This window comes from Salmo trutta, chromosome 13 (assembly GCF_901001165.1).
Source record: "Salmo trutta chromosome 13, fSalTru1.1, whole genome shotgun sequence".
NCBI classification, from domain to species: domain Eukaryota; kingdom Metazoa; phylum Chordata; class Actinopteri; order Salmoniformes; family Salmonidae; genus Salmo; species Salmo trutta.
Genome location: NC_042969.1, coordinates 29,643,773 through 29,666,405, shown reverse-complemented (window position 1 = coordinate 29,666,405; position 22,633 = coordinate 29,643,773). Strand labels below are relative to the sequence as shown.

At 44.8% G+C, this 22,633-nt stretch overlaps 1 protein-coding gene across 1 annotated transcript in view; it reads right to left on the bottom strand.

The window, feature by feature from the left end:
* Nucleotides 1–22,633, bottom strand: part of LOC115206742 (teneurin-2-like) — a 166,905-nt gene that overhangs the window by 12,100 nt on the left and 132,172 nt on the right. The window contains exon 5 of the mRNA XM_029773949.1: nt 13,445–13,741. Within this exon, the coding sequence (XP_029629809.1) occupies nt 13,445–13,741 (297 nt within the window). The remainder of the gene's footprint in view (nt 1–13,444; nt 13,742–22,633) is intronic.

Sequence of the window (22,633 nt, the reverse complement as noted above, 5' to 3'; positions counted from 1 at the left end):
CCAGAAAAAGATATTTAAAAATAGAAAACCACCTTTCTTCTGACAACTCTACCCTCTCCTCTTTCTCCTCCATTCATCTAATCCTAACTCCCCCTTCCCATACGCTATACCTCTCATTCTCTTTCCTCTCTCTCCTTAACCTCTGACTATATTCCATCTATCTCTCCATTGTTCACTGGTTGCCATCTGTTAATATCACTCTCCTCTCATCCTCCCTTTCTCCCTCCCTTCCTCCCCCGCTCCCTCCCTCCCACATGGACCCAAGAATAGGACTGTTTCTCAATATGCATACTACCATGCTCCACACTCCCATACTGAGAGTGCATTCTCTTGAGGACATTCTTGTGAGGACGAGAGTGTGGAGAATGCATACAACACATTACATTTCAGAAGCACTCCCATGCTACTGCATTACCTTTGACCTCTTAGAGTAAATTGCATCGTCACTATGTCGGCTGCTCATCTATGCTGGACTTTCCTGGATCACGACTACTCTCTGTATAGTAACTAATATTATACGTCAAACATTTGTAGATCTGATTTAGTTTCATTCATATAAGACTGGTGTTCACATGATATCAATTAGCTTGCAACATATTTAACAAAACGTTAACATAGAACATTAGCATAGATAAGGACCCTACTAGCAGAAGGTAACCATGATCCATGGTTATTTAGTAATGCCCTACATGTCTGCTAGCAGAAGGTAACCATGATCCATGGTTATTTAGTAGTGCCCTACATGTCTGCTAGCAGAAGGTAACCATGATCCATGGTTATTTAGTAGTGCTTAGCGATAAGTGCTGTTAAAATTTAACCAGGTAAGTCAGTTAAGAACAAATTCTTATTTTCAATGACAGTCTAGGAACAGTAGGTTAACTGCCTTGTTCAGGGGCAGAACAACAGATTTTTTTTATCTTGTCAGCTCAGGGATTCGATCCAGCAACATTTTGGTTACAGGCCCTGTTTCGGTTACAATGCTCTAACCACTAGGCTACCTGCCACCCCAAAGGTAAGGTTGGTTAAATTCGGTTTCAGTTTGATTAACCTATCTGGGCTAGGGGGCAGTATTTTCACTGCCGGATGAAAAACATACCCAGTTGAAACAGGTTAACACTGGCCCAGAAACTAGAATATGCATATTATTAGTAGATTTGGATAGAAAACACTCTGAAGTTTCTAACACTGTTTGAATGGTGTCTGTGAGTATAACAGAACTCATATGGCAGGCAAAAACCTGAGAAAAATCCAAGCAGGAAGTGGAAAGTCTGAGAATTGTAGTTCTTCTTTTGATTCTCGATCGAAACTACAGTGTCTGTGGGGGACGATGCACTTCCTAAGGCTTCCATTGGCTGTCTAAAGCCTTCAGAAAGTGGTTTGAGCATTCTCCTGTCACTGGGCAGATAATAGGAGCTCAGTTTCTGAGTGGTCTGCCTGACAACAAAGGGATTGGATATGCGCGGTCACGCAAACAAAACAAAGGTATTTGTACATAAATATGGATTATTTCGAACAAAAACAACATTTCTTGTGGAAGTAGCAGTCCTGGGAGTGCATTCTGACGAAGATCAGCAAAGGTAAGAGAATATTTCTAATAGTAATTCTGAGTTTAGGTTGCCCCGAACTTGATGGGTGTCTGAATAGCTCGCCGTGATGGCTGAGCTATGTACTCAGAATATTGAAAAATGTGCTTTCTCCGTAAAGCTATTTTAAACCCTGACACAGCAGTTGCATCCAGGAGTAGTCCATCTATAATTCTTTAAATAATTGTTATATATTTTGTCAATGTTTATGATGAGTATTTTTGTAAATTGATGTGCATATTCACCGGACATTTGGTGGGAATATACACTGCTCAAAAAAATAAAGGGAACACTTAAACAACACAATGTAACTCCAAGTCAATCACACTTCTGTGAAATCAAACTGTCCACTTAGGAAGCAACACTGATTGACAATAAATTTCACATGTTGTTGTGCAAATGGAATAGACAACAGGTGGAAAATATAGGCAATTAGCAAGACACCCCCAATAAAGGAGTGGTTCTGCAGGTGGAGACCACAGACCACTTCTCAGTTCCTATGCTTCCTGGTTGATGTTTTGGTCACTTTTGAATGCTGGCGGTGCTTTCACTCTAGTGGTAGCATGAGACGGAGTCTACAACCCACACAAGTGGCTCAGGTAGTGCAGCTCATCCAGGATGGCACATCAATGCGAGCTATGGCAAGAAGGTTTGCTGTGTCTGTCAGCGTAGTGTCCAGAGCATGGAGGCGCTACCAGGAGACAGGCCAGTACATCAAGAGACGTGGAGGAGGCCGTAGGAGGGCAACAACCCAGCAGCAGGACCGCTACCTCTGCCTTTGTGCAAGGAGGAGCAGGAGAAGCACTGCCAGAGCCCTGCAAAATGACCTCCAGCAGGCCACAAATGTGCATGTGTCTGCTCAAACGGTCAGAAACAGACTCCATGAGGGTGGTATGAGGGCCCGACGTCCACAGGTGGGGGTTGTGCTTACAGCCCAACACCGTGCAGGACGTTTGGCATTTGCCAGAGAACACCAAGATTGGCAAATTCGCCACTGGCGCCCTGTGCTCTTCACAGATGAAAGTAGGTTCACACTGAGCACATGACAGACGTGACAGAGTCTGGAGACGCCGTGGAGAACGTTCTGCTGCCTGCAACATCCTCCAGCATGACCGGTTTGGCGGTGGGTCAGTCATGGTGTGGGGTGGCATTTCTTTGGGGGGCCGCACAGCCCTCCATGTGCTCGCCAGAGGTAGCCTGACTGCCATTAGGTACCGAGATGAGATCCTCAGACACCTTGTGAGACCATATGCTGGTGCGGTTGGCCCTGGGTTCCTCCTAATGCAAGACAATGCTAGACCTCATGTGGCTGGAGTGTGTCAGCAGTTCCTGCAAGAGGAAGGCATTGATGCTATGGACTGGCCTGCCCGTTCCCCAGACCTGAATCCAATTGAGCACATCTGGGACATCATGTCTCGCTCCATCCACCAACGCCACATTGCACCACAGACTGTCCAGGAGTTGGCGGATGCTTTAGTCCAGGTCTGGGAGGAGATCCCTCAGGAGACCATCGCCACCTCATCAGGAGCATGCCCAGGCGTTGTAGGGAGGTCATACAGGCATGTGGAGGCCACACACACTACTGAGTCTCATTTTGACTTGTTTTAAGGACATTACATCAAAGTTGGATCAGCCTGTAGTGTGGTTTTCCACTTTAATTTTGAGTGTGACTCCAAATCCAGACCTCCATGGGTTGATAAATTGGATTTCCATTGATTATTTTTGTGTGATTTTTTGTCAGCACATTCAACTATGTAAAGAAAACAGTATTTAATAAGATTATTTCTTTCATTCAGATCTAGGATGTGTTGTTTAAGTGTTCCCTTTATTTTTTTGAGCAGTATATTTTCTGAACATCACGCGCCAATGTAAAATGCTGTTTTTGGATATAAATATGAACTTTATCGAACAAAACATACATGTATAGTATAACATAATGTACTAGGAGTGTCATCTGATGAAGATCGTCAAAGGTTAGTGCTTCATTTAGCTGTGTTTTGGGTTTTATTGACACATGTCCTTGCTTGGAAAATGGCTGTGTGATTATTTTTGTTTATGTACTCTCCTAACATAATCTAATGTTTTGCTTTCGCTGCAAAGCCTTTTTGAAATCGGACAATGTGGTTACATCAAGGAGAAGTTTATCTTTAAAATGATGTAAAATAGTTGTATGTTTGAGAAAGTTGAATTATGACATTTTGTTGTTTTTGAATTTGCCACCCTGATATTTCACTGGCTTTGTCCCGCTAGCGTCCCAGGTAGCCCATAGAAGTTAATCAAAAAATAATAACGTTTTTTGATTTTGGTTTTGATCATTTTTTAAATATTAAATACACTATGCATTATGTGGGTTGAAATGCTGTAACAACACGGAACAAAACAATTAATACAAGCCTCATGATGTTAGTGACTGCCTGTTACTGCTACTCGCTTAACCATCAGTAATCTAGATTCTTCAGGTCTTAGCAATTTTCAGCCAATCTCCGACCTTCCATTATTCAGCAAAATTCTAGAGAAATTGGTGTTCAAACAGCTAAATCATTTTTGGAGTACTGTATTTAAAAAAAAATGTCAATCTGGTTTTCATGCCCACCACAGCCCAGAGTTGAATTGATAAATGATCTTAGAGCCAACACAGATGCCAAACAGCTCTCTGTCATTGATTACGCATTGATTTAAGTGCTGCATCTGACACTGTTGACCATGATGTCCTTCTGGACAGACTGGAGAGGTGGGTCTGCATCTCTGGTCCAGGCTGATACAGGAAGACTCATCTATGCTTTTATAACAAGCAGAACATAACAAGCAGAACATCAACTGTAAAACATACAGAATGCTGCAACACGGGTACTGACCAAGACCAGATAGAGAGCACACATTACACCTCTTTTAATGTCTCTGCACTGGCTGCCTTTGAGTTTCAGAATACATTTCAAGATTCTTCAATTGGTTTTTAAATCAATCCACGATAGTGCACTCCAATACATGTCAGAAATGCTTTTAAGTTATGTACCCAGTATGTCTCTGGCACTGACCTTTTAACTATCCCAAAGCCTGGGACCATGAGTCATGGAGAGACAGCCTTTAGTTACTATGCCCCCAGCCTCTGGAATAACCTGCCAGGGAACCTGAGGGTGGCTGAAACTGTGGACATATTTAAAAGGGATCTTAAAACACATATATTTAGCTTTGCTTTTCCTTAGGTTGCTTTTCAGTTGTTCAGTTGTTTTCTTTTATATCTTATGTTTGTTGTGTAGTAAATATTTCAGCTTTTATTTCATAGTTTTTTATTTGTTGTTTTCCTGTAAAGCACATTGCATTCCATGTCTGAAATGTGTTGCATAAATAAAGCTTGAATTGATTTATTCCCATTACTTTACTTTAATAAAATATTTCAGTTGTTGTATATATTACATTTGTTTTATTTGATGATTTTATAATTGAATTCCAAGTCATCATCTCATTTATAAACCTGCTGCCTATGCTGTCTGTCAAAATCAAAATGTTGTAGATCTTCAAAGTAAATAAGGCATTCTTGAATACCAACTTTCAATCACTTACATCATCTATTTTCAGGTAGAGATACCTCACGAAGCAACAGCTACTCTATATCACCTCACGATCACGCATTCTTCTCTCTTTCATACCATGTGTAAAAGAAAAACAGACCGGATAAGTAGATGCACAATGGATTATGGTCATTGTAGTTAATTAACACATTTTATACACTAAACTATGTAGAATATTGGCCTGTTGGAAACTACAACTCCCTACTACATCGCACAGTTCTGTCTGGATCTGATTTATCGCTAAAGAAACTTTTTTCTGTGTGCATTGAGCACACAGGAAAAAAATACAGAACACAATGGAATTCAAATAATTGAACCCACGTCGGTCAATTAGTTGTTTAAAAACCTAAAAATAACCTACATTTCGGTTAATTGCTCAGCACTATTATTTAGCAAGCTTCCCAAGTTAGCTGGCTAGCTAAGCTATCACTTGTCCAAGGTTACATGGGCTAATACACAGCCTGCAAGGACTCTGTCAACCCTGGGAAAACATGTTGTTATAAAAACCTGGTACTAAACCTGGTACTAGCTACACTACAAACAAACATTCGGACAATATGGACCCAACAGGTAGAAGGATATCCATCCAGAGGATGGCGGCTAGACGGCTAGGAGGATTTCCATCCGGAGGAGAGCAGCTAGACGGCTAGGAGGATATCCATCCGGAGGAGAGCAGCTAGACGGCTAGGAGGATATCCATCCGGAGGAGAGCAGCTAGACGGCTAGGAGGATATCCATCCTGAGGAGGGCAGCTAGACGGCTAGGAGGATATCCATGCGGAGGAGAGCAGCTAGACGGCTAGGAGGATATCCATCCGGAGGAGAGCAGCTAGACGGCTAGGAGGATATCCATCCGGAGGAGAGCAGCTAGACGGCTAGGAGGATATCCATCCGGAGGAGAGCAGCTAGACGGCTAGGAGGATATCCATCCGGAGGAGAGCAGCTAGACGGCTAGGAGGATTTCCATCCTGAGGAGGGCAGCTAGACGACTAGGAGTATATCTAACCGGAGGAGGGCAGCTAGGCGACTAGGGGGATATCCATCCACAGGAGGCCAGCTAGGCGACTAGGAGGATATCCAACCGGAGGAGGGCAGCTAGACAACTAGGAGGATATCCATCAGTAGGAGGGCAGCTAGAAAGCTAGGAGGATTTCCATCCGGAGGAGGGTAGCTAGACAGCTAGGAGGATATCCATCCAGAGGAGGGCAGCTAGACAGCTAGGATGATATCCATCCGGAGGGCAGCTAGATGTCTGGGAGGGCAGCTAGACGACTAGGAGTATATCTAACCGGAGGAGGGCAGCTAGGCGACTAGGGGGATATCCATCCAGAGGAGGGCAGCTAGGCGACTAGGAGAATATCCAACCGGAGGAGGGCAGCTAGACGGCTAGGAGGATATCCAACCGGAGGAGGGCAGCTAGATGTCTAGGAGGGCAGCTAGGCGACTAGGAGGATTTCCATCCGGAGGAGGGCAGCTAGATGGCTAGGAGGATATCCAACCGGAGGAGGGCAGCTAGGCGACTAGGGGGATATCCATCCAGAGGAGGGCAGCTAGGCGACTAGGAGGATATCCAACCGGAGGAGGGCAGCTAGGCGACTAGGGGGATATCCATCCAGAGGAGGGCAGCTAGACGGCTAGGAGGATATCCAACCGGAGGAGGGCAGCTAGACGGCTAGGAAGATATCCATCTGGAGGAGGGCAGCTAGACGGCTAGGAGGATATCCAACCGGAGGAGGGCAGCTAGGCGACTAGGAGGATATCCATCCAGAGGAGGGCAGCTAGACGGCTAGGAGGATATCCAACCGGAGGTGGACAGCTAGACGGCTAGGAGGATATCCAACCGGAGGAAGACAGCTAGATGGCTAGGAGGATATCCAACCGGAGGAGGGCAGCTAGACGGCTAGGAAGATATCCATCCAGAGGAGGGCAGCTAGGCGACTAGGAGGATATCCAACCGGAGGAAGACAGCTAGATGGCTAGGAGGATATCCAACCGGAGGAGGGCAGCTTGACGGCTAGGAGGATATCCAACCGGAGGTGGACAGCTAGACGGCTAGGAGGATATCCAACCGGAGGAGGGCAGCTTGACGGCTAGGAGGATATCCAACCGGAGGACGACAGCTTGACGGCTAGGAGGATATCCAACCGGAGGAGGGCAGCTTGACGGCTAGGAGGATATCCAACCGGAGGCGGGCAGCTAGACGACTAGGAGGATGTCCATCAGTGTAGGTGTCTCTGTCTGTCAGTGTAGGTATTTCTGTCTGTCAGTGTAGGTGTCTCTTGTGGGTCTTCTCAATGACTACAGTTGATCAGTTGTGGTTTGCTGATATTATCTACAGTCAGCACTGGTAGCCATCCTCTCCTTCAGATTTTATTTTCGGAAGTAAGAAGGCGGGAGTCGGGAGACGAGAGATGTGTGTGTCTCAGTCACCTCAGCACAATTATGCCCTGCAACACTATTCACTCAATCTAGCTAGCAAGCTAGTTTAATAGGCAAAAAATACCTAAAAGTAATGTTGTGCAAGGTGACCAAGCTAGCTGTCAATTCAATTCATCATGGCTAGCTAGCTAGCCAGTTAGCCCTAATCTGATCTACACACATTACAGTGGTTATTGTAGGCAGATAAACATGCAAAAATTAACACACTGTATACTGAACAAAAATAGAAACGCAATATATGAAGTGTTGGTCCCATGTTTCATGAGCTGACATGAAAGATCCCTGAAATGTTCCATACACACAAAAATTATATTTCTCTCAAATGTTGTGCACAAATTTGTGTATTTCCCTATTAGTAATAATTTCTTCTTTGCCAAGATAATCCGTCCACCTGACAGGGGTGGCATATCAAGAAGCTGATTTAACAGCATGGTCATTACACAGGTGCACATTTTTACATTTACGTTTTAGTCATTTAGCAGACACTCTTATCCAGAGCGACTTACAGTAGTGAACACATACATTTCATACATTTTTTTTATTTTTTCGTACTGGTCCCCCGTGGGAATCGAACCCACAACCCTGGCATTGCAAACACCATGCTCTACCAACTGAGCCACACAGGACTTGTGCTGGGGACAATAAAAGGTTACTCTAAAATGTACAATTTTGTCACACAACACAATGCCACAGATGAGGTGTCTCAAGTTTTGAGGGAGCGTGCAACTGGCATGTTGCCATAGAATGTTAATTTCTCTACCATAAGCCACCTCCAACATTGTTTTAGAGAATTTGGCAGTACGTTCAACCGGCCTCACAACCACATACCACGTGTAACCACGCCAGCTCAGGACCTCCACATCAGGCTTCTTAACCTGTGGGATCATCTGAGACCATCCACCCAGACAGCTAATGAAACTGAGGAGTATTTTTGTCTGTAATAAAGCCCTTTTGTGGGGAAAAGCGAATTCTGATTGGCTGGGCCTGGCTCCCCAGTGGGTGGGCCTATGCCCTCCCAGGCTCACCCAGGGCTGCGCCCTTTCCCAGTCATTACGGCCTAATGAATTTATTTCAATTGACTGATTTCCTTCCATGAACAGTAAATCAGTAAATTATTTTAAATTGTTGCATGTTGCGTTTATATTTTTGTTCAGTATATTTAATAACGTATCAAGATAAATATTGTAGTCAGGCAACATATGAGATGTGAAAGTGTGAGTTTATTTTCTCTCGCTTCAGCCCAAATCATTTCCGCCATGGATTTACATGTATTTTGGGTTGTTTTTGACGTTGTTGCGTCATATTTCTGCTCATACTTTTAATTGAAGCTTTCATCGATGCTTTGAAATGTGTAGAAGTGGAGTATGCATCTGTTGCGCATACTTTGATTTGGACTCCAACTCCGACTGATGAATGCTCCAATTTGCGTGCTCAGAGCACGGTAGTATGCATATTGACAAACACCCTAGAATGTTTTTACAAACAAAACTCAAGATACCTCTCTTCCTCTCTTCTTTTTTTGGTAGGTGATGAACCCCCCCAAAAAGAGAGGCGTTTTAACTGAAATTATATTCTCTCTCCATCTCTCTCTTCCTCAGTGTCACCTGTCTTTTCCCCTCTTTTACTATTGTTAAACTCTCTTCCTTTTTTTCTGTCAACCCTCCCGTCTCTCTGGGTAGAAGAACAAAGGGAGGACAGGGTCAGAATCGAAATGACTCTGAAGGACAGAGGAAGAGTACGCAAATGGACAAAAACACACATATACACATACACAGGACCCCTCTGTCAAGGTGAGGGCAAACTGGTCTGTGTGCGTGTGTGTGTATGCGTGTGCGTGCGTGTGTGTGTGCAACTAGCTCTCACAGTCTCATATCAGGATTAGACGTTCATCCATGTTTCTCAAATTTCGAAGTTGTAGCAAACATCAACATTTCTAAGTGTTTAAGGTTAAGTTTTAGGCATTAACTTTGAAATCTTAAATTGAGGCATTAACTCATTAACAACTTTCTCTCACTGGATTTTAACATGCAACCTTTAGAATCAGATACTTATTCCCATCCACAACAAACTAGCAAAACTGAAAGCTACTGTTGGCCCTAGTGGCCGGTTTCCACGTCAGCTCCCGTCGTCCTCAGAAATGGATGAAAGTCGAATACTGACTTGCATCATGGTTGACCTGGCTGGTGTGTGTGTGTGAACATTTGCATACACCTGTGTGTGTGTGTGTTCATTCCAATCTCTATATTACCTCAATTCCTTCATTGTAATCTCTAGAACAACCTATTCTTCGTCTCGACTCCGCATAACAAATTCACAACTTTCATAACAATGAATAAAATCCCTCTGGACCCTCATCCCCTGTGTAATTCAAAAGTGTCATGTGGAGCCCATGAATCATATTCACAAACTATCTATCATATCCAGGCCTCTCATCTGATGTCTGAGTCCAGGCTGTTTGATTTCTCTGAATCTTGAATCAATCAGGATGTAGACATGTATACATTATTCAACAGATATACACACTTCTATTACAACCCACCACTTTCATTTCCTTAATGGATGTGAGAGGCATTCGAGACTGACAGTGTTTGGTGTATGTATGTATGTGTGTGTGTGTGTGTGTGTGTGTGTGTGTGTGTGTGTGTGTGTGTGTGTGTGTGAGAGAGAGAGAGATTCAGAGATGAAAGGGACATTCTGCTCCAACACAACACACACACACCTTAACAACAAAGGATAAGTTAAACAATTTTAATCCACTTGTTGCAGCCATGCTAGTGTGACAGACTTGATCTCAAACACACACACTCCTACTACTGCTATCCTCACTGTGTGTGTGTCTTTGTGTGTGTGTGTGTCTTTGTGTGTGTGTGTGTGTGTGTGTGTCTGTGTGTGTGTATTTCAGTGTCTAAGTCTGTGTAGGAGCATAAGTCGCTGCGAGTGTCGTTGTTTTGGCAAGCAAATCAGAGGGAGTGTGTGTGTGTGTGTGTGTGTGTGTGTGTGTGTGTGTGTGTGTAGCATGAAAGGGAGACTCAGCTCTGAGACGTTTGATGTAGAAAAACAGCGTCTGCTGACAGACTGCCAAACCCTCTATCACCAGCCCAACACATGGCCCGGCCCGCACACTGTGTGTGTATACGTGTATGTGTGTAAGTGTGTGTGTGTATGTGTAAATGTGTGTGAGTGTGTTGTGTGTTTTGTGTTGTGTGTGTTGTGTTGTGTGTGTATGAGTACAAGTATTGTTGTCTGAGCCTGCAGAAATAACACACACACACACACACACATATATATACACACACCACCAATCTCTCAGTCACTTTAATAATGTCACATGAATAATGTTTACATATCTTCCATTACTCATCTCATATGTATATACTGTATTTTATAACATCTATTGCAACTTGCCTATGCCGCTCTGTCATTGCTCTTCCAAATATGCATATGTATTTATTCTTATTCCATTCCTTTACTTAGATTTGTGTGTATTAGGTAGTTGTTGGGGAATTGTTAGATTACTTGTTAGATATTACTGCACTGTCAGAACTAGAAGCACAAGCATTTCGTTACACTCGCAATAACTGCTAACCATGTGTATGTGACCAAAACAATTTGATTTGATTTGAGTGGGTTCTTCACACTCAGAGTCAAGCACACTCAGGAGTAATTACCTACTCTACAGTGTGTGTGTGTGTGTGTGTGTGTGTGTGTGTGTGTGTGTGTGTGTGTGTGTGTGTGTGTGTGTGTGTGTGTGTGTGTGTGTGTGTGTGATATATAATAAGACTGTGCGATGTCTCTCATTCAGTATGTCTCTGGTTCTGAGGTTTATAAGACTGTGTGATGTCTCTCATTCAGTATGTCCTTCTGTCTCCAAGGGCTCAGAGGTCTGGAGAGGCTAGTGTTCTTCTCTGTCCAAGGGCTCAGAGGTCTGGAGAGGCTAGTGTCCTTCTCTCTCCAAGGGCTCAGAGGTCTGGAGAGGCTAGTGTCCTTCTCTCTCCAAGGACTCAGAGGTCTGGAGAGGCTAGTGTCCTTCTATCTCCAAGGGCTCAGAGGTCGGGAGAGGCTAGTGTCCTTCTCTCTCCAAGGGCACAGAGGTCTGGAGAGGCTAGTGTCCTTCTCTTTCCAAGGGCTCAGAGGTCTGGAGTGGCTAGTGTCCTTCTCTCTCCAAGGGCTCAGAGGTCTAGAGAGGCTAGTGTCCTTCTCTCTCCAAGGGCTCAGAGGTCTGGAGAGGTTAGTGTACTTCTCTCTCCAAGGGCTCAGAGGTCTGGAGTGGCTAGTGTCCTTCTCTCTCCAAGGGCTCAGAGGTCTGGAGAGGCTAGTGTCCTTCTCTCTCCAAGGTCTCAGAGGTCGGGAGAGGCTAGTGTCCTTCTCTCTCCAAGGGCTCAGAGGTCTGGAGAGGCTAGTGTCCTTCTCTCTCCAAGGGCTCAGAGGTCTGGAGAGGCTAGTGTCCTTCTCTCTCCAAGGGCTCAGAGGTCTGGAGTGGCTAGTGTCCTTCTCTCTCCAAGGGCTCAGAGGTCTGGAGAGGCTAGTGTCCTTCTCTCTCCAAGGGCTCAGAGGTCTGGAGAGGCTAGTGTACTTCTCTCTCCAAGGGCTCAGAGGTCTGGAGTGGCTAGTGTCCTTCTCTCTCCAAGGGCTCAGAGGTCTGGAGAGGCTAGTGTCCTTCTCTCTCCAAGGGCTCAGAGGTCTGGAGAGGCTAGTGTCCTTCTCTCTCCAAGGGCTCAGAGGTCTGGAGAGGCTAGTGTTCTTCTCTCTCCAAGGGCTTTGGATTGTAGCCAAGACTGAGGGCCACCAATTGGGCTATGAAACTTAAATCAATTTGGTGTCAATATGCAAGTTGAAGAGAGGGGCTGAGAGAAAAAGAGAGCAAGAGAGAGATAGATCGTTTTTGTGTCTACTGTGCTATCTGATCAATATTTAGCTATGCAGCTCAGAGGGTTTGGGGGAGATTTGGGACCAAAGCTAAAACGGCTACATAATAGAGATCTCATCAGACACATCGGGGGATTAGCCAGCTATCTGAATCAGACCGTTTTAAACTAGCAAGTATTAAGTGACAAAATAAAAAGGACTCGCTCAGGGGTTGGAGTTAATAGAGATTTATCCACCCGTTCTCTCCCCCTCTCCCCCTCTCCATTTGTTCATCTGTTATTGTTCAACCCCTGTTTGACTCAATCTGGCTCACAAAGCCAGTCTATTAGTGGTAGTATTGAGTGGGACAGAGAGGGGCTGAATAGAAATATTGACATCTGAGCTAGCTGGGTTTTCTGCTGAATTATGTAGTGAGAGACTTCTGATACATCCATACATTGACTGGAGCTGGGTCTGGAGAGGGTTGACTGGAGCTGGGCCTGGGTAGGACTGACTGGAGCTGGGCCTGGATAGGACTGACTAGAGCTGGGCCTGGATAGGACTGACTGGAGCTGGGCCTGGGTAGGACTGACTGGAGCTGGGCCTGGATAGGACTGACTGGAGCTGAGCCTGGATAGGACTGACTGGAGCTGGGCCTGGATAGGACTGACTGGAGCTGGGCCTGGGTAGGACTGACTGGAACTGGGCCTTGATAGGGTTGACTGGAGCTGGGCCTGGATTAGGTTGACTGGAGCTGGGCCTGGATAGGACTGACTGGAGCTGGGCCTGGATAAGACTGACTGGAGCTGGGCCTGGATAGGACTGACTGGAGCTGGGCCTGGATAAGACTGACTGGAGCTGGGCCTGGATAGGACTGACTAGAGCTGGGCCTGGATAGGACTGACTGGAGCTGGGCCTGGGTAGGACTGACTGGAGCTGGGCCTGGATAGGACTGACTGGAGCTGGGCCTGGATAGGACTGACTGGAGCTGGGCCTGGATAGGACTGACTGGAACTGGGCCTGGATAGGACTGACTGGAACTGGGCCTGGATAGGACTGACTGGAGCTGGGCCTGGATAGGACTGACTGGAGCTGGGCCTGGATAGGGTTGACTGGAGCTGGGCCTGGATAGGGTTGACTGGAGCTGGGCCTGGATAAGGTTGACTGGAGCTGGGCCTGGATAGGGTTGACTGGAGCTGGGCCTGGATAGGGTTGACTGGAGCTGGGCCTGGATAGGGTTGACTGGAGCTGGGCCTGGATAAGGTTGCCTGGACCTGGGCCTGGATAAGGTTGACTGGAGCTGGGCCTGTGTAGGTTTGCAAAGGGAGGGAATGTAACCAGTAACTTTTGAAATGTACCAGTTATCTACCAGCATTTTTTAACTTTCAAGGATTTCAGGGAATTTTCGTAATGTGCAAAGTATATATACTGTATATTAAAAAATATTGATTTTAGATGAGAAATACTAACTCAAAGCTATAAAATATTCTCCTAAATATGTTCATTTCTTAATTGTTAATTAGGCTATTTACCCCTGAACCACATGCTCTATAAAGAATATGAAAATAATATGAACAAGTATAAATTACCAACGTTTCCATTTATTTCCTAAATTACCTGATAAATACCAAAATCTACAACAATTCCACTAAGTTCTATACATTTATGGGGGCTCACTCACTCACTCACTCACTCACTCACTCACTCACTCACTCACTCACTCACTCACTCACTCACTCACTGTTACCTCTGCAGACCCAGAAGTGTCAGTGTGTAGCTGGGGGATTAATGTGATACAGAGTTACTGTAATCACTGGATATAAAGAGATTTCCTCATCTTCAGAGTCAGACCTCTTTAGTGTGTTTTAGGATCGTGGGTGTGTGTGGTCGTGTTCTTCTATCCTCGTGGGGACCTGAAATCCCCCGAAGTCCCCACAAGGATAGTAAAACACCCCATGAGGACAAAGGCTATTGTAAGCTTCAGGGTTAGGTTTAGGGTTACAATTAGGGTTAACGTTTAGGGTTAGGGTTAGTTGTAAGCTTACATTTAGGGGTTACGGTTGGGGTTAGGGTTACCATACCATAGGAGTAGAGAGGGTTAGGGTTACCATACCATAGGAGTAGAGAGGGTTAGGGTTACCATAGGAGTAGAGAGGGTTAGGGTTACCATACCATAGGAGTACAGAGGGTTAGGGTTACCATACGAGTAGAGAGGGTTAGGGTTACCATACCATAGGAGTAGAGAGGGTTAGGGTTACCATACCATAGGAGTAGAGAGGGAAATAATATGGGATTCTTCATAATTAGAGAGGGCTCTCAGCCCCCCCAGTTCTCCTCTGTCCCCCTCTCTTTCCCTCACCTCAGCCCCACCTCAGCTTCCCCCCGTTCTCCTCTGTCCCCCTCTCTTTCCCTCACCTCAGCTTCCCCCCCAGTCCTCCTGTCTTTCCCTCACCTCAGCCCCCCCAGTTCTCCTCTGTCCCCCTCTCTTTCCCTCACTTCAGCCCCCCCCAGTTCGCCTCTGTCCCCCTCTCTTTCCCTCACCTCAGCTTCCCCCCCAGTCCTCCTCTGTCCCCCTCTCTTTCCCTCACCTCAGCCCCCCCCAGTTCTCCTCTGTCCCACTCTCTTTCCCTCACCTCAGCTTCCCCCCGTTCTTCTCTGTCCCCCTCTCACCTCTGCTTCCCCCCGTTCTCCTCTGTCCCCCTCTCTTTCCCTCACCTCAGCCCCCCCCCGTTCTCCTCTGTCCCACTCTCTTTCCCTCACCTCAGCTTCCCCCCAGTTCTCCTCTGTCCCCCTCTCTCCTTGTCTCCGCTCCTCCTCAGCCATGTCTAGCGGTGCTCCGATCGATGAGAAAGCATGCCACATGGTTCAATTTGGATTAGAACCCAGCCAGTGGCCAACATCACCTTTGCACACACACTCAAGCTTCTACTTCCACACACTTCCACACATGCAGACACAGTGTCAGTGAGGGAAATAAAGATTGGTTGAAGCTTGGGGATTGGTCAGGGACGCGCTGCTGAGATTCATGTTAGGACGCTCTGTGGTGTGTGACTCCCGAGATGGGCCCAACATCCTCCTTGACTGACACCTTGTGTGGTGGATGAGTCAGGATCAGCATCAGCCACTCATACCACCTGGCATTCTACATACACACACACTCTGGTCCTCTGGCTCAGTTGGTAGAGCATGGTGCTGGCAAAACCAGGGTAGTGGGTTCAATTCCTAATAATGGCGTCGGAGAAGAAGGCAGACATTTTACGTGTCCCCAACCGATTGTGTTTATTTGCGTTATTTGTAACTTCTTTTTTTACTTATTTTGTACATAATGTTGCCGCTACCATCTCTTATGACTGAAATAACTTCTGGACATCAGGACTGCGGTTACTCACCACGGACTGGCAGGATCCTTTTTCCTTTATCGATTCTGACGAGCCCGAGGCGAACGATATACTGCATTTTCAGGAACAGGCCCAGATCCCCATGATTTGCGTGAAGAGGAAGCAGAGAAAAAACGGCCAAAGGGCGGGCTGCCATCTGAGAATTCGTAGGCAATAGAATAAACCCCCACTTTCTTCCATTCTGCTAGCAAACGTGCAATCTTTGGAGAATAAAATAGATGACCTACGCGCAAGATTAAACTACCAACGGGGACATTCAAAACTGTAATATCTTATGCTTCACGGAGATGTGGCTGAACCACGACGGTATCAACATACAGCTGGCTGGTTATACACTGTACCGGCAGGATAGCGGCAGGATAGTCGCACGATAGCAAAAATGCATAGCCTGCCGCCCCTTCTCTTACCAGACTGGTAAGAGAAGGGGTGGCGGGCTATGTATTTTTGTAAATAACAGCTGGTGCATGATATCTAAGGAAGTCTCAAGCTATTGCTCGCCTGAGGTAGAGTATCTCATGATACGCTATAGACCACTTTTTTTTCTTCATGTTTACATACCACCAGAGTCAGAGGCTGGCACTAAGACAGCATTGAATGAGCTGAATTCCACCTTTAGCAAACAAGAAAACGCTCACCCAGGGGAGGCGCTCCTAGTAGCCGTGAACTTTAATGCAGGGAAACTTAAATCCGTTTCACCAAATTTCTATCAGCATATTAAATGTGCAACAAGAGGAATAAAAACTCTGGACCACCTTTACTCCACACACAGAGACGCATACAAAACTCTCCCTTGCCCTCCATTTGGCAAATCTGATCATAATTCTATTTTCCTGATTCCTGCATACAAGCAAAAATTAAAGCAGGAAGCACCAGTGACAAGATCAATAAAAAAGTGGTCAGATGAAGCAGATACTAAGCTACAGGACTGTTTTGCTAGCACAGACTGGACAATGTTCCGGGATTCCTCCAATGGCATTGAGGAGTACACCACATCAGTCAATGGCTTCATCAATAAGTGCATTTATGATGTCACCCCCACAGTGAACGAACGTACATACCCCAACCAGAAGCCATGGACTACAGGCAACATTGCACTGAGTTAAAGGCTAGAGCTGCCGCTTTCAAGGAGCGGGACTCTAACCCGGAAGCTTATAAGAAATCCCGCTATGCCCTCCGACGAACCATCAAACAGGCAAAGCGTCAATACAGGACTAAGATCGAGTCATATTACACCGGCTCTGATACTCGTTGGATGTGGCAGGGCTTGCAAACCATTACAGACTACAAAGGGAAGCACAGCCGAGAGCTGTCCAGTGACACAAGCCTACCAGACGAAATAAACTACTTCTATGCTCGCTTGGAGGCAAATAACACTGAAACATGCATGAGAGCACCAGCTGTGTGAGTAAGACCTTTAAACAGGTCAACATTCACAAATCCGCAGGGCAAGACGGATAACCAGGACGTGTACTGCGAGCATGCGCTGACCAACTGGCACGTGTCTTCAGTGACATTTTAAACCTTTCCCTGTCCGAGTTTGTAATACCAACATGTTTTAAGCAGACCACCATAGTGCCTGTGCCCAAGAACACTAAGGTAACCTGCCTAAATGACTACTGACCCATAGCACTCACGTCTGTAGCCATGAAATGCTTTGAAAGGCTTGTCATGGCTCACATCAACACCATTATCCCAGAAACCCTAGACCCACTCCAATTTGCATACCGCACCAATAGATCCAGAGATGGTGCAATCTCTATTGCACTCCACACTGCCCTTTCCCAACTGGACAAAAGGAACACCAATGTCAGAATGCTATTCATTGACTACAGCTCAGCGTTCAACACCATAGTGCCCTCAAAGCTCATCAATAATCTAAGGACCCTGGGACCAAACACCTCCCTCTGCAACTGGATCCTGGACTTCCTGACGGGCCACCCCCAGGTGGTAAGGCTAGGTAACAACACATCCGCCATGCTGATCCTCAACACAGGCGCCCCTCATTGGTGTGTGCTCAGACCCCTCCTGTACTCCCTGTTCACTCATGACTGCATGGCAAGACACGACTCCAACACCATAATTAAGTAGTCCTGATCACCGACAACGACGAGACAACCTATAGGGAGGAGGTCAGAGACCTGGCTGAGTGGTACCAGGACAACAACCTCTCCCTCAATGTGACCAAGACAAAAGAGATGATTGTGGACTACAGGAAAAAGAGGACATAGCACGCCCCCATCCTCATCAACGAGACTGCAGTGAAGCAGGTTGAGAGCTTCAAGTTCCGTGGTGTCCACATAACCAACAAATTAACATGGTCCAAGCACACCAAGACAGTGGTGAAGAAGGCAACGTCAAAACCTATTCCTCCTCAGGAGCCTGAAAAGATTTGGCATGGGTCCTCAGATCCTCGAAATGTTTTACAGCTGCACCATCGAGAGCATCCTGACTGGTTACATCACTGCCTGGTATGGCAACTGCTCGACCTCTGACTGCAAGGCACTACAGAGGGTAGTGCGAATGGCCCAGTACATCACTGGGGCCAAGCTCCCTGCCATCCAGGACCTCTATACCAGGCAGTGTCAGAGGAAGGCCCTAAAAATTGTCAAAGACTCCAGCCACCCTAGTCATAGACTGTTCTCTTTGCTACCGCACGGCAAGTGGTACCGGAGCGCCAAGTCTAGGTCCAAGAGGCTTATAAACAGCTTCTACCCCCAAGCCATAAGACTCCTGAACACCTAATCAAAAGGCAACCCAGATTATTTGCATTGTCCCCCCTCCCCCTGCATGGAAAAAAGTTGATTTGTGGAATTTCTTTCCTTCTTCATGCGTTTGAGCCAATCAGTTGTGTTGTGACAAGGTAGGGGTGGTATACAGAAGATAGCCCTATTTGGTAAAAGACAAAGTCCATATTATGGCAAGAACATCTCAGATAAGCAAAGAGAAATGACAGTCTATCATTACATTAAGACATGAAGGTCAGTCAATACGGAAAACTTTAAGAACTTATGAAGGCACTTCAAGTGCAGTCACAAAAACCATCAAGTGCAATGATGAAACTGCCTCTCATGAGGACCGCCACAGGAGTGGAAGACCCAGAGTTACCTCTGCTGCAGAGGATAAGTTCATTTGAGTTACCAGCCTCAGAAATTGCAACCCACATAAATTCTTCACAGAGTTCAAGTAACACATCTCAACTGTTCAGAGGAGACTGCGTGAATCAGGCCTTTATGATCGAATTGTTGCAAAGAAACCACTACTAAAGGACACCAATAATAAGAAGATACTTGCTTGGGCCAAGAAACACGAGCAATGGACATTAGACTTGTGCCAATGTGTCCTTTGGTCTGGAGTCCAAATTGGAGATTTTTGATTCCAACTGCTGTTTCTTTGTGAGACGCGGTGTGGGTGAACAGATGATCTCCGCATGTATATTTCCCACCGCAAAGCATGGAGGAGGAGGTGTTATGGTGTGGGGTTGCTTTGCTGGTGACACTGTGATTTGTTTAGAATTCAAGGCACACTTAACCAGCATGGTTACCACAGCATTCTGCAGCGATAAGCCATCCCATATGGTTTGGGCTTAGTGGGACTTTCATTTGTTTTTCAACAGGACAATGACCCAACACACCTCCAGGCTGTGTAAGGGCTATTTGTCCAAGAAGGAGAGTGATGGAGTACTGCATCAGATGACCTGGCCTCCACAATCACCTGACCGCAACCAAATTGAGATGGTTTGGGATGAGTCGGACTGCAGAGTGAAGGAAAAGCTGCCAACAAGTGCTCAGCGTATGTGGGAACTCCTTCAAGACCGTTGGAAAAGCATTTCAGTTGAAGCTGGTTGAGAGAATGCCAAGAGTGTGCAAATCTGTCATCAAGGCAAAGGGTGGCTATTTGAGGAATCTCAAATAGAAAATATATTTTGATTTGTTTAACACTTTTTTGTTTACTACATAATTCCATATGTTATTTCATAGTTTTGATCTCTTCACTATAATTCTGCAATGTATAAAATAGTAAAAATAAAGAACATTTTGTCAGAAAGTAGTTTTCATTGCAAGTTAAAGCATACTGTTAGCTAGCTGATGAGAGCTGGCTGGCTCGCTAGCTAAAGTTACCTGTATATTCTGTGTAGTAATATTATTTGTATCTCTTAGCCATTTGCATTGCTAGTTATAGCCCAATGTTAGCTAGCTGCTGAAACTGGTAGGTTAGCTACCTGCAGATTCATGAATGGTAGTTACATTATGTTGGGATTATGGCTCATTGTTCAGCTAGCTAGCTAGCAAACTACATGTCTAAACAAAAGACTGCACTATTCAAGTAACCATTTCACTGAACCGTTTACACCTTCTGTATCACTCACAACCGTACGCTATTTTCTGTAATTGCAGCGCAATTAACTTGTAAATAATGATCTTGTTTTGAGTTTATTTCCTTTAATAATGAATACAAATGAGATAAAGTGAAGACATTGTCAGCTATATGATATGGTCATTATTTGAACTAGCTAGCCAGCTAGCTTAACATTAGCTACATAGCTAACAAGCTACAAACTAACCAAAACGTTGTTTAGAAAGTTGCTTTTAGTTGCCTGGTTTGGTAGATTGACAGATTCTAAATACATTGTTTAACGGGTGCATTTATTGGTGTTAAAATATACCAGTTATGCTATGATGGACCACCAGGCTGCTGATGTCATGCAGCTTGTAGTTTTTGTGTTTATACTTTTTCATAACGACAACGACAAGTTTGATGTCAGATGACAATAGAATGTTCATGGTGTCACTGAGACAACAGTCAATAGACGTGGTGTAACCCAGCCTTTAGTCTTAATCTTTGGTTGTTTAGTACATGGCCTCACATGTGAATCCTTAAAGAGATGGGTGGGGCTAAGGCTTAAGAGAGTGTGAACAATACTGAATGGGTGTAGACAAATGAGAGTCCTCCAGTAGGCACCAAAACATTCAAAGGCCATTTTCACAAAAGTGAGGTTACAAGTTTATTAACTTTCAAAGCAGAATTACTTTCCCATTGTTCCTCAACTGTAGTGTATGATATACCATTTTCTAGCTTTGAGTCTCTACTTTTATCCAATTTAAAAAACAACATTTCAAATTTTCATACAGTTTAAAACCTGTTGGGGCTAGGGGGCAGTATTTTCACGGCCGGATGAAAAACGTACCCAATTTAAACAGGTTACTACTATGGCCCAGAAAATAGTAGATTTGGATAGAAAACACTCTGAAGTTTCTAAAACTGTTTGAATGGTGTCTGTGAGTATAACAGAACTCATATGGCAGGCAAAAAAACAGAGAAAAATTGAATCAGGAAGTTGGAAAAATTGGAAATGTAGTTTTTGTTTTGAATCCCTTGAAAAACTACAGTGACATAGGATTTACGTTGCACCTCCTAACTCTTCCATTGGCTGTCAACAATCTTTAGGAACTGGTTTCAACCGTCATCTGTTACCGGGCAGAAAATTATGGCTCAGTCAATCACTGGCCAGTCTGAGGAGAGGTGTCTTATGATGCGCATGCACGTGACTTTGTTGTTTTTTAATTTTTCTTCTGGGATGAATACCTATTTCCCGGTTGTAAAAGTATTGCAATTGTACGTTAAAAAATACCCTAAAGGATTGATTGTAAACATCGTTTGACATGTTTCTACAAACGGTAATGGAACTTTGAACATTTCGTCTATGGATTTGCGTCCATGCCACGTGGCATTGTAAAGTGTTCTGGATGGGTCAACAAAACGGACGTATTTGGACACAAATTATGGACTTTGCAGAACAAATGAACATTTCTTGTGGAAGTGGGTGCCCATCCGAGTGCATTCCGCCGAAGATCAGCAAAGGTAAGTAAATATTTCGAACATATTGTTAGAGATTTGTCGACGCCGTGGTTGTAGGCTAACTGTATAGCTTAGCATTGAAGGCTAAGTTCTGTACTCAGAATATTGAACAATGTGCTTTTTTCGTAACGTTATTTTTAAATCTGACAAAGTAGTTGCATAAAGGAGTAGATTAACTCTAATTCAATTAAATAATTGTTATACATTTTATCAACGTTTATGAGTTCTTCTGTAAATTAAATGTGCCTATTCACCGGGAGTTATGGGGAGAAAACATTTTCTGAACGTCACGCGCCAATGGGTTTTTGGATATAAATATAAACTTGATCGAACAAAAAATGCATGTATTGTCTAACATGATGTCCTAGGAGTGTCATCTAATGAAGATTGTCAAAGGTTAGTGCTTAATTTTAGCTGTATATCTGGTTTTGTGATGGCTATCCGTGCTTGGAAAATGGCTTTTTTTTTTGCTAAGGTGCTATGCTAAAATAATCTAATCTTTTGCTTTCACCGTGAAGCCTTTTTGAAATCAGACAATGTGATTGGATTAACGAGTAGAGTATCTTTAAAATGCCGTATAATACTTTAATTTAAATTTTGAGATTATTTTCTTTTGAATTTCGCACCGTGCTATCTCACTGGTTGTTGTCCAACCAATCCCGGTATCTCGAAGGGGTCCTCAAGAGGATAAGACCAAATCGAGCCGGTCAGTCACATATTGTAAAATACAGTATACTGCCCAGCCCTAACACACACAGACACACACACACATACACACATAGAAATAAGCTGTACTCAAGGACAACCCTCCAAACAAGCTGCAATAGATTATCTGGATGAAGGAGAGAGGTCATCATGAAAACAATCACATGGAGAGAGAAGACCACTCTGTTGTAGACACATGAAAAAGCTCACACCCACGCACGCACGCACGCACAGTGAGA